Below are 12,837 nucleotides of genomic sequence, written 5' to 3' on the forward strand. Positions count from 1 at the left end.
TCTCTCTCACTCTTGCATGAGCCGAGGAAAATCCCGTGAGCCAATAGGAGCTTTGGAAGCTGTCTGAGCACCAAAAACGGAGAGAATTCGTGAGGGGGGTGAGAGCATTCCAGGCCCGAGCAACAGCTTCTGCTTCAGCAGCTCTGAAATGAGTCAGAAGTTGGGGGTTTGACGGACGAGATTCTGAGGCCCAGGCCATTAGAGGCTTGCGGGGTGTTCTGGGCCCGTGCCGTGTGCAGGTGAGCACAGAGGATGAGAGGAGCCTCCAGACAGAGTCCTTGGCAATTGGAATGAGCAGTGCTGGGGACCTGGAAGCCCAGAAATGCTGCTGTTGAAGCTCCAGACAGCCAGTCAGGAAGTGCTTCTGGGGTGGGGGACAGGAGGTCCCAGCGCTGCAGTTCCGGAGGGAGTTGAAGGAAACAGATTGCGGGCAGCATTAGTCACTTTTTAACGGGAGGGAAAAATGCAATACAAAAGCCATTGAATGTAGTGGTTAAGGTGGTCCTGAGGCTGAACCATGTGGGTCACTTGCAGGCTTCAGCTGTGTGACCTTAGCAAAATGATTTAGACCTCTCTGAATCACTATGCCCCTCCTCAGTGAAATGGGGATGGTCTCTGTCTCCTAGGGTTATTAAGGTTGCAAAACAAATTGACACATGCAGAAACTTAATAAATGTTTTCCGTGCTGGCTAATGGACTTAAAAGAAAAAGACATCCAGAGTCGATCAAAGACTTTATGTTTCAAGGGTGGATTTCATTTGCTTTTTATGTTTTTTACTGGTTCGGGACTCATGCTCCTTAAGTATTATATTGCATTTGCTGTTTATTGGGAGACTTCTTTCAAATTGGGTCCCAGGTCCTTAATTTTAGATGGTGACGGGCAGCAAAAATGTCCTGTTGACCTCTCCAGGTTAAGAAGTCTGGCAGCAAACGAATATCCAAGTTGCACCGCTCCTGGTTGTCCACCCTGACTTCAAAAGACAGCCCGGTGTTGCAGTCCTGCAGGGTTAAAACCTTACACCCAATTCTAACTTCTCTCCCTAACCCCCATATCAAAATCATAACCAGGTCTCAGTCTTTCTTTCATTGTAATGGCTCTTAGGTTCAATACTCCTCAATTTCCACTTTTTCCTTTCGCAGGGCCCCCCACCCCTGTTTCCCTTTCAACAGACCTCTGATGACTTCCCAAAGCCAAATTAATGATCAACCCGTTAGTTAGGACACCACTGACGTGCTTTATCTTCCTTGGTCGGGAATTCTCCATCGTGGCTCTCTGAGTGTTAGAGCGAGTTCAGATTGCTAGGTTTGGTATTAAGGCTTCCCGCCCAACAGCCATTCTCCAAATTCTCAGCTGGGGGATGGTGCCTTGACTCAAAGCAACTCACCCACAGCTCCACCTTCCAGAACGCCCCTTCCCTAGCCTCCTGATGAAATTCCATCCCTTCCAGAAGACCTGGTTTGATCCCCACACCCCCCAGGAAGCTCTCCTTGGCCCATTATTCCATCCCTAAAATCCTTTATTACTTGGGGACCCCACCACCCCTCACACCACATCATCTTACACATTCGTGACTTGGTCTCCGAGGGTGGGACCGCATGTTTTGGCCGAACTTCCATGTCACCAAGCAGAGATCTGGCCTCAATAAAGTTGAGAAACGGGATGGATAAAGGAACACGCTCCTGGTCCAGCCCCTTCTTACTCACTCGGCACCTACTCCCTCAGCCCAACAGAGTCTGACCCAGCGAGTCCGACCTCCGGACGCCGCCAGGAGCACCGGGGGCGACAATGTTCCTGAAACCGGAGCATTTCCACGCAGCCCGCCCTCTGCCTTAACCCTGACCCGAGGACCGTGGCACAAAGTCCCGCGCCCTGCTCTTCCGTGGCAACTGGGCTGGTTTAGGGACTCGCAGCCACCAGCGCGCGTGACCCCGCAGGGTCGAGGGCGACGCCGCGGGAGCCGCAGGGGGATTCGGCGGCGCCCCTCGCCCTCCCCCTCGCGGCCATTGGGCAGCCTGGGCGGCGCGCCCTGTGGACGGGGCGGGGCGCTCCCCATCTCCCCTCGCTCCCCTCCCCTAGTTCCTGGGGTGGGGACGTCTGGAGAGGGGAGGCGCGTAGGGGCTGCCGAGGGGCGTCCGGTTACGTCTCCGCCTTCCCCAGACTGGCCCGCGGAGCCGCCAGGTTTGCAGGACTTCGGTTCGGGAACGCGGGGGCCGCGATGCGCCGGAGCGGGGCTGCGTGGACGCGGGCGCTGCTCCTACAGCTGCTGCTGGCGGGGCCCGGGGGCTGCCTGAGCCGCCAGGAGCTCTTCCCGTTCGGCCCGGGACACGGGGACCAGGAGCTGGAGGCGGGGGACGACCGCGTCTCCTCAGCCCTGGAGCTAAGGCGGCCGCTCCGCTTCTTCGACAAATCCGGCATCGACTCGGTCTACGTGAGTGCGACCTCCAGGGCGGGCGGCGGGGGCGGCGGGGGAGGAAGGCACTGGGCCGAGCCGCCGTCGGAAGGGTGGCGGGGGCGGACGCGGAGGCCCGCGGGGTCGGACGGACGTGGGCGTAGTGGGCGGGGGCGCGGGGTCTCCGGGCCCTCGCGGGCTCCCGGCCTCTCCCGGGCGGCCGACGTCTCCGCGCCGCCTGGCCGCTGCCGCCGGAGGAGCACGCGGGTGTGGGGAGTCCCCGTCTGCGCGGCCTCGCGCGCTCCATGCCCGACCGGGAAACGCAGGCATCGCGGGACCCCGGGACCCCGGGCCGAGTCTGCCCTTCGGCAGCTGTGGGCGGCCCCGCCGCCGGGAAGTCGGGCCTCGTCTCGCCGCTGTCCTGGGCCTGCGGGGACCGGACGCGGCCCGGGAGGAGCCCGGCGCGGGCGCGGAGCCTTCGCAGGGCAGAGGCCGGAGCGGGGTCCCGGACGGCGCGCGGGCCCTAGGACTTGCGTGGGTGCGGGGGCAGGGAAAGACCGCGGGAGCGGGCGTCTGCGCGCGGACCCCGGACCTGTCCTGGCAGCGAGTCCGCTCCCTGCTGAGCTCGTTTCAGTCCAGAGTTTCGGTCTGGGAAAGCTGGGCGACCCGGAGGTCCAGTCTCCTGTAGCAGAGCGTTGTCACCATGGGGGGCCCCGCCGGGGAGCGGACCCGGGTGGCCTTTAGCTCTTTGGAGCCCTCTCAGGACTGGCCGGGCCCGGGGACGCTGTCACCTCGGTGAAGTCTTCCGCGCCGCCGCCTTCCCCAGCCGCTCGCCATGTGGATTTCATAGAACGCGGTGCGCATTCCAGAGACTGGGCGGGGGGGCCGGGGCAGACAGGGGCTGGAGTCTGTCCTGCCATTATATTTTTAATTACATAAACTAAAATCTGCAGGATTGCCCAGGAAGTCATTATGTTGAAATCCAGATAAAAATATTAAAACAAAAAGTGCCTGAAGTAATAATATATGTGCTTACTCTAAAAAAAAAAAATTAGTTTTTATTTGAGAGAGTGAGCGAGAGAGAGAGAGAGAGAGAGAGCACGCAATCAGGAGCGGTGGAGGAGAGCAGAGGGAGAGGGAGAACCAGCCTCCGAGCTGAGCGGGGAGCCGGATGCGGGACTCCGTCCCAGGACTTCCAGATCATGCCCCGGGCCCAAGGCAGACCCTTAACCAACTGTGCCACCCAGGCACCCCATATGTGGTTATTTCTAACGTTATTAAATAGGTGTAACAATGTGTCCAGTGGGGGGGGGGGTCAGATAATTACTTTATTTTCAACATTGTCTGGACAGTAAACAGTATTTGAAGACACCTGCCCTGACTAAAACGTGACATGGGCAGGACTTCTCTTTGTGGTGAGGTCATTAAGAGTTACTGCTATACTTTGTTGCCTGCATTCATAATGGAAGGAAATGCTAAATACCAGTTAGGGGTTATTGAAAATACAATTTTTTTTTCCTTCTTAACAGACCCACTGAATTCTTTTGTTAAATTTGGGACCTCCTCCCCCTTTATTTGTGGCATCAGACTAACCACATCGCATTCTAAAAACCTAGAAAAATCTATTGCTAAAAAAGGATTTCCGGTCAAACCCTACCTTCCAGGTCCCCTAGGTTTAATCTGCATTTCAATGAGAAAATCCCAGAGCACTGTTGGATGTTCTGTCTGCCAAGGATTGGGTTGCCAGGAAACTGAGTCTGAAATGGAGATCAGCAGGCAGGTTATTTCACTGGGAGGGGTGAGCCCCTCAAATCCACACCTCTGGAGGGGAGGGAGGTGCAGAGGGACTGAGCTGAGGCTGACTCTGAGTGGCTGGCAGTCCAGGCACAGGGTTCAGCCAACCCTGGGAGCTCTGAAGTGAGATGGCTTTCCCAAGCTTTGAGGTATGAGAGGACTCACGGTGCCTCACAGTGATCGGTTGGTTGATCAGTCAGTCCTTGGATGAGGGCTGCCCTGGAAGGAAGAGTGGGCTGGTCGAGGCAGTCCTCAAAGAGGACTGACAAGGGAGGGCTACATGAGTCCAGGGGGGCCCAGTGTGATGGCCGGAGTGGACAGGGGAATGGATGGGAATGTGCTCAGGAGCTAGGTGGTCTGTACCATCCTGGGCACCTGGCTGAGGGAATGAACGGTCCCCGAGAAGGAAAACAATTATTGGGTGAATGTATCTCCTTGTGTCAGGGACTTGCTAGTTTTAGGTTATTTACTCCTCAAAACAACCCGCCTTTCAGATGAAGAAATAATAATATTCTTTTCAGATGAAGAAATAATAATGAACACTGGTCCCAGAATTCCAAAATCCTGCCAGATGTTTCCACCCAAATGCCTGTGCGGTCCCTTGAGGTTCCACGTGGTAAACCGAGAAGTACTCACGTCCCTCCTCCCCCCAGCTACTGTCACTACCACTTGCTTTTCCTTGCTCGCAGTGCCTTGTGAGGGTTCTTACATTGCCTCTAGGCTGCCTTATGCCATCCCTTTATCCATTTATTCTGCAAATACTTATCAAGAGCCAGGCACTATTTTAGGCACTTAAAATACAAGTGACCAAAACAAAAAATCCTATCCTCAAGAAGTTTATGTTCTAGCAAGGGAATGGGACCAAGAAAATAAACAGCAAACATAATAAAGTAAATTATATAGTATTTTAGTAGGTGATATACCACAAATGTCAGGGGTCTGGGAAGGAGTGGGCAGTTGGGTGGGAGTCTGGAATTTAGAAGAGAATCCTAGACTTTGACTATAAACTTGGAAGTCCTTGGCATACAGATGGTATCTAAAACAAGAGAACTAAATGAACCCCACCATGGGAGAATATGTAGATAGATAAGGTCCCAGGGGGCCTCCAACAGATCAGGGAGAAGAGGAGACGGCAGTGGGCAGTGGAGGCTGACAGGGCTATGCAACGAGGAGGAGTCCTGGAAGCCAAGTGAGGAAAGTGTGTCAAGAGGGAGAGAGTGAACCGTCATGTTAAATGGGCCCCAAAGGTGGGGAATGCGAGTTGCCTGTTGGCTTGAATAACATGGTGCTCGGTTCCCCACGATGCCTTCACGTTCATGGCAGGCCTTCCCATCTGTATCTTTCATGTCGTGTTGGCAATGACACTTGCCAGCTTCTTTTCAGCTTCTTTAGTGCTTCCCGCCCCCCCCCCCCCCCCACAATCTTGACTTCAGAAGACCGTGGGCTCTTTGGCTTGGGTTCAGAGCCTCAGTCTACCATTGTGGCTTCATTTCTAGCTTTGTCTTAACCCTTTGCAGAGAGGAAATTATGCCTTACTTTTGCCCTTTGCTTATTCTTTTATTCCACTTCACTTACCTCTTACCTCTCAGATTCTTTCCCATTCTCTCAGAGTCAACGCAAGTCCTTCCTCCTTCCTACCTGACTCATGCCAGCGACTGCATTCATCTCTCAGTCCTTAAACTCTCCGAACGCCGGTGCTGTCTGATTTGGAGCTTAACTATTGACAGATGTTCGTCTGTCTTCATTTTCATTTTAACTGTTCACCTGGACTATCAGTAGGTGATGTAGAAAAAGGGAGGTATCTGCAGCCTGGTATGTGTGGTCTTGACTCTCCCTTCTGCCACTGACTTGTGGATCCTGGAGAAGTTATCCAGCCTCTGAAAGCCGTGGTTTGTTCATCTGGAAAACAGAGACATCACTGCCTTTCCCGTGAAGTTTTTTGAATATCCCTGAATTAATGTATTGAAACTGCTTATCGTGTGGTAATGTGCTCTCAAACTACAGGCTTTCTTCTGCATTGATAGCTGAGAGTGTGTGTGTGCGTGTGTGTGCGCACATGCGTGTGTGTGTGTGTGTTTAAAGTCAAAACCTTCATTCTCTATTTTATTCTTGTTAGTACTTTGGTGCTATATATTTTTTTTTAAAGATTTTATTTATTTATTTGACAGACAGAGATCACAAGTAGGCAGAGAGGCAGGCAGAGAGAGGAGAAAGCAGGCTCCCTGCAGAGCAGAAAGCCCGACGCGGGGCTCGATCCCAGGACCCTGAGATCATGACCTGAGCTGAGGGCAGAGGCTTAACCCACTGAGCCACCCAGGCGCCCCGGTGCTATATTTTTGATGTAACTTTTGAGAAGGACATTTCGAATGTAACAGGCTCGTGCTGGCTCTGTCAGAGGCTTCTACAAAAACATGCCTCTTGTACTTTTACACACAAATGTGCAGAACCATAACATCTGTCAAGGTGAAAACTCCCTGGATTTTTTTTTTAAAGATTTTATGTATTTATTTATTTGAGAGCTCGAGCGTGGGTGCATGAAAGAGAGTGCAAACATGGGGAGGGGCAGAGGCAGAGGGGGAAGCAGCCTCCCACTGAGCAAGGAGCCAGACAAGGGACTCCATCCCAGGACCCTGGGATTATGACCTGAGCGAAGGCAGAGGCTTAACCCACTGAACCCCCGGGCTCCCCAGCTCCCTGGAATTTCTTAATGTATGGGGACGTACAGCAAGGCAAGAGAAAGCATCCTGTACAAATAGTGTTTCAGCTTTCAGGCCATACACTGTGTTTCTAGTGTAACTGGAGTGCAACTTACCTATATAAACACAGACTGGAAGCACCAGCTCTTTAAATTACTTTCGACCTCATAAACGGAGCCAGTCTGTTCCATGGAGGTAACGCTGGTGCTGGTGGCACCTTGAACCCCCAACCTCGAGATAAGGAGTCATGTGCTCTACCAACTGAGCCAGCCAGGCACCCCATAGTTCAACTTATAACTGAGGCCAAATCCCTTCATTTCTCACCCTCTTGTTGTTTCTGGTCTTGTTACTTATAAAATGGAGAGGCTTGACAAGATTAGCTCTGAACCCCATTTAATTCTGGATTTTTAAAAAAGATTTTACTTATTTTTTTGACAGCAAGAGAGGGAGCAGAAGCTGGGGCGGGGGGCGCCTGGATGGCTCAGTGGGTTAAGCCTCTGCTTTCTCCTCAGGTCATGATCCCCCTGGGATCGAGCCCAGCATCGGCATCGGGCTCTCTGTTCAGCGGGGAGCCTGCTTCCTCTCTCTCTCTCTGCCTTCCTCTCTGCCTGCTTGTGATCTCTGCTGTCAAATAAATAAAATCTTAAAAAAAAAAAAAAAAAAAAAAAGAAGCGGGGGAGTGGGAGAGGGAGAAGCAGGCTTCCTGCTGAGCAGGGAGCCCAATGCCAGGCTCCATCTCAGGATGCTGGGATCATGACTTGAGCGGAAGGCAGATGCCTAATGAGTGAGGCACCCAGGCGCCCCAGAGTTTGGATTTTTAATATTCTTTGAGTGACCCAGTGTTGAATAGTTACAGGCACTATTTCAAGACACTGGATATTATTTCTTGTAAGATGCAGTGCAATGTTAGGATAGGCCACCTGTTCATGCAGCAAACACTTCATCGGCCGCCTGCTGTTCCAGGCACCGTGCGAGGCTTCAGAGATGCAGACTGAAACATCAGCTTGTTTCTGCTCTCACGGAGTTTTCAGCCTGCTGGGGAAGACGGACATTAAATCGATAACTGGCCAATTGCCCCTGTGATGTGTGCTACAAGGGAGAAGTCTGTCCTTATATTGTGGTGCCACCTGAGCTAGCTGGAGGGAAGAGAGCTGGAGGGAAGAACTTTCCCAACCCAGCTGGAACTACAGGATGAGTAGAGCTGAGCCCTGTGAAGAAGGCAGGCTCAGGACTGTGGTTCAAATGGAGGAAAACTAACTGTGTATGAGATCATGAGTGTCGAGAGAAGGAGCTTGTCACATCACAGGAATGACACGAAACCCAGATGTGAGAGGGCAGGCCTGCAGAAGGACCCGGCAGAGCTAAATGAGACTTTGTCACCCCGGTCAGAACCCTCCCCTCCAGGGGAACTGCGCAGGGCAGGGCTTCCAAACTTCCCACCGTGCCCCCAAAGCCTCACGTGGCCCCACCTGCTAGTCTCCCGCCCCCACCCCCTCTCTGTTCTCCATGCCAGCCAGGCTCCAGCCGCACCCACTTGCCTTCTCTGCCCCCCACCACACAGCCAGCTTGTCCCATCTGGGTCTTGGTACTCGGCTCTGCCTGGGACACACGGCCCTGATGTCCTGTGGCTGCACCTTCCTGTCCTGCAGACGGGACACCCGGATCCCCTTTGTGATTGTTTTTCCGATCGGCCTTATCTTCATCATGGCATGCGTCCCTTTCTAAAAACCAGGCTGATCATTTATTCACTTACCTGTTTGTTGGCTCTCTTTTCCTCTAAAGCCTGAGCCCTAGGAAGGCAGGGTTTGCTTGCCATATTCGCCCCCGTTCCCTGGTTTGCTAGCAGCCTGTGGCACACAGTGGGCGCTCTGTTATGATTTACTGAATGAATGAGTGAACGAATACTAGGCATTTTTCATCTTATTCTGTTAAGCAGGGGACTGCCATTAGCACTTTCTAAGTAGAGGAGAGACATGATTTATTTTGAGAAGATTCCCACTTTTTTTTTTTTTTAAAGATTTTATATATTTATTTGACAGAGATCACAAGTAGGCAGAGAGGCAGGCAGAGAGAGGAGGAAGCATGCTCCCCGCTGAGCAGAGAGCCCAATGCGGGGCTTGATCCCAAGAACCTGGGATCATGACCCAAGCCGAAGACAGAGGCTTTAACCCGCTGAGCCACCCAGGTCCCCATCCCACTTTCTTCAACAAAAAAAAATGGCATGGGAGAAAAAGGAGGGAGGACCCTTATAGATTCAAAGAGATATGAGAGACATGTTAACCAAGTGGCCCTTGTTGGATCCCGATTGAAACTAAGTAACCATGAAGGACATCTTTGAGACCCACTGCTTTTCTAGAAGAGATGCCTAGGAAAAGATTGACAAGTGAAGTGATTTGATGTCCGAGATTTTATTAAATAAATAAAATAAAATTTAGTTTTTAAATAAAATCTAGAATACTTCAAAAAAGAAAAAGTAAACATGCACACATGTGGGAGGGATGGGTGAATCGGGAATGGGAGGCTGTTGCTGATCGCAGGAGCTAATGGGTGAGTGTCCCGGTGTGCGGCTGCTGGTCTCCTTTGTGTGTCGCAATTTTCCAGTGTGAGTCGTCTGGTTATAGAAAGTTTTAGAAATTTATGCCGTCTCCCAGGCGGAGGATTTGCGGGGACAGGGTGGAGGAGGAAGAGAGACCTCCAGATGAGAGGTGGTGGCAGTGGTAGGTTCCAGACCTCTCTGGAAGGTGGGAGCGAGGGGTCTTGCTCGCGTGTTATCCCATCTGAGACACCCAGCAGCCCTGCGAAGTAGCTCAGGTGGGTCATGGGATGAGCGTCCTATTGTGGAGCAGCAAAGTGACCTGCACAGCTAAGGCACTTGTCGGAATTCATTTACCGAGTATGGGCTGGAGCTCGAACTCTGATCCTCTGCCTGCCAGTTCTGTGGTCTTTATACTGTGCCACATTGGATAACACTTTGTTCTTTTCCTTTCTATTCATCTGTTTACTTGACGGTATCTTAAGAGCCCCGGTTCTGTACAGACTGTGGGGCCGCAGTGCTGCGGGGCATTGTGCAATGGTCTCTGAAGGTCACGCATGCATCCACGGCTCACGAGTGCACGAGAGGACCCACCCGTGCATCCAGCTCCTCCCCACGACATGACCCCCGTTCACCTCCACATTGCGTGTGAGGGAAGCTGGTTCTTAGCTCTTCGGGAGGAGGTTTCATAACTGCTTTTGTCCTCAAGTAAATTTTTTTCTTCCATTTAGTTTTTAATTATAAATGTTTCGAACACACACATAAAGGGGAGAAAATAATTCCATGGGCACCCACAGGCACATTAACCTAATAGAGGTTGCTTGCAGTTTCCATATTTGTTTCATTAATTTCCCTTTGCTGGTGTACCAAGGTAAATTACAGTCTTCTTGATTTACATCGCTGAATGTTTTAGTAGGCGGTCCTAAAATAATAAGCATTTCTCTATACAACCAGCCTACCACTATCACACATAACAAAATCAATAATAATTCTCTATTATCAGTTTTTTTTTTTTTAAAGATTTTATTTATTTGACAGAGAAATCACAAGTAGACGGAGAGGCAGGCAGAGAGAGAGAGAGGGAAGCAGGCTCCCTGCTGAGCAGAGAGCCCAATGCAGGACTCGATCCCAGGACCCTGAGATCATGACCTGAGCCGAAGGCAGCGGCTTAACCCACTGAGCCACCCTGCCCCCCCCCCCCCTTTTTAGTTTATGTCCATTCCATGTCAGAGCTCTCCAGTAGTCCCAAAGCTGTCCTTTACAGGTAGACTTACTCAAACTGGTCTACAGAAAGACAAGCATTCCATGTGACTATGTCTGTTTAGTCTGGTTTTTGTTTTTGTTTTGTTTTGTTTTAAGATTTTATTTATTCAAAAGAGACAGAGAGCATGGGCGCTCATGCACACAAGGGGGAGGGGGAGGGCAGCGGGGGAGGGAGGAAGAATCCGAGGCAGATTCTGAACTGAGCATGGAGCCCGACAGAGGCTCTGAGATCATGACCTGAGTGGAAACCAGAAGTAGGAGGCTCAACTGACTGTGCCACCTAGGAGTCCCTCTTTAGTCTGTTTTAATATTGACCTCCCCCATTTGATTCATTGGTTTATTTAAGAATCACTGCCTGTTGTCCTGTAGGATGCCCCACCTTCTGCATTCCACTGTTTCTCTGGAACGGGGTTTGGCTTGTTAATTCCATCTCCGTATTTCCTGAAAACTGGCCATCTTGAAAATATTCAGGTTAAACTCTTTTTTTCCTTTAGAAACACTTACAATCTTATTTTATTTTATTTTTTTAAAGATTTTATTTATTTACTTGACAGAGATCACAAATAGGAAGAAAGAGAGAGAGAGAGGAAGAAGCAGGCTCCTCGCTGAGCAGAGAGCCTGATGCAGGGCTCCATCCCAGGACCGTGAGATCATGACCTGAGCTGAAGGCAGAGGCTTTAACCCACTGAGCCACCCAGGCGCCCCACAATTTTAAATTAATTTAGGAACTAGATGCAAATGGTTAAAAAAAAAATAACTTGTAAAAACAGGGAAAAGGGAAATTTCTGTCCCACCCTGGCCTTGAGCCCCATACTTCCCTCCCTAGAGACAATCACTGTTGATGATTGTTTATTCATCTCCCTGCAAAGAGATTCTCAAATGTACAAACATAGGTACATGTATAGCCACCTGCTGATTTTATATATCTCCTTGACGTTTTAAATACCAGCTTTAGTGACATATGATTCACATACCATAAAATTCACCCCTTTAAAGTATACAATTCAGTGATTTTTCATATATTCAGAAAGTTGTACAATCACCACCACTGTCTAGCTATGGAATATCTTGATTGCCCTCAAAACAAACCTCATATCCTTTAGCGATCATACCCCATATCCCCCTAATCTACTGTCCGTCTATATGGATTTGCCTGTTCTGGACATTTCACATAAATGGAGTCATACAATATGTTATCATTCGTTACTGGCTTCTTTCACTTAGCATAGCATTTTCAAGGTTGTTCTTCCATGTTGTAGTGTGGATCAGTACTTTATTCCTTATGGCTGAATAATATTGCTGTTTTGTCCATTCATGAGTTAATGGATATCCAGGTTGTTTCTCTTTTTTGGCGATTCATGAATAATACCGCCATGAATATCTGTGCGCAAGTTTTCGTGTGGACATCTGCTTACAGTTCTCCTGGGTGTGTACTAAGGAGCGGAATTGCAAGTTGTGGGGTTCAAAACAAGTCTCCCTAAAAGTGTGCGCGTTAGCATGTGGGTTATTTTGAGCAGAAAGCTATCAAGATCAAATGGGCTTGAGAAAAGCGTTCATCCCCGCTTTAACGACCTAGAAGAAAGTAAGTTGGCAGTCTTTCCCAGAATGAGAGTTTTTATCAGAGATAAGTTTTTTTCTGAGTGACCCATCTACATGGAAGACAAACGTCCAATGATCAAACATCTGCTCTCAGAGTCCTGTGAATGTCCTTACTCTCCTATCTCATTCCTTAGTGCAGAATGGTGTATATGCCTCGTTTTACCTTCCTGTCTGGGAACATGTGAACGTGACCCCCACATATGGTGCTCCTATTCATTCGAAATTAATTTTATCCTGTTAATGTGTCTTGTGTCAATTTTATTCTTAGACCAGTCAGAAGAAATTTTGAGGGTAGAGGTAAATTTCACCTCCCCAAACTAGGTCATGTTGATGCGGGAACAGAAGGCTGGCTGTGAGGACAAAGCAAAAGTTGACACCTGCAGCCTTTCTCCACCCCCACTCCTGGGTGGGACACATGTGACATTCTTTAGGAGTCTCCCAACTACCTTAATGTTAATAGCTTGCTAAAAAGGGCAAAACGACCTTGGCAATGGCAAGGTTCAGCTGTATGAAAGTTCTGTTGAAACCTCCCTTTTCCTTACCTCTCCCAACTCCAGGGTAC

The 12,837-nt window shown here is 50.2% G+C and overlaps 1 protein-coding gene across 1 annotated transcript in view; it reads left to right on the forward strand.

The window, feature by feature from the left end:
* The first annotated feature begins 2,044 nt into the window (after positions 1-2,044).
* Positions 2,045-12,837, forward strand: part of NID1 (nidogen 1) — an 81,236-nt gene continuing 70,443 nt past the window's right edge. The window contains exon 1 of the mRNA XM_059397274.1: positions 2,045-2,429. Coding sequence (XP_059253257.1) covers positions 2,217-2,429 — 213 coding nt within the window. The 5' untranslated portion in view covers positions 2,045-2,216. The remainder of the gene's footprint in view (positions 2,430-12,837) is intronic.

Source organism: Mustela nigripes, chromosome 4, assembly GCF_022355385.1.
Source record: "Mustela nigripes isolate SB6536 chromosome 4, MUSNIG.SB6536, whole genome shotgun sequence".
Taxonomy (NCBI): domain Eukaryota; kingdom Metazoa; phylum Chordata; class Mammalia; order Carnivora; family Mustelidae; genus Mustela; species Mustela nigripes.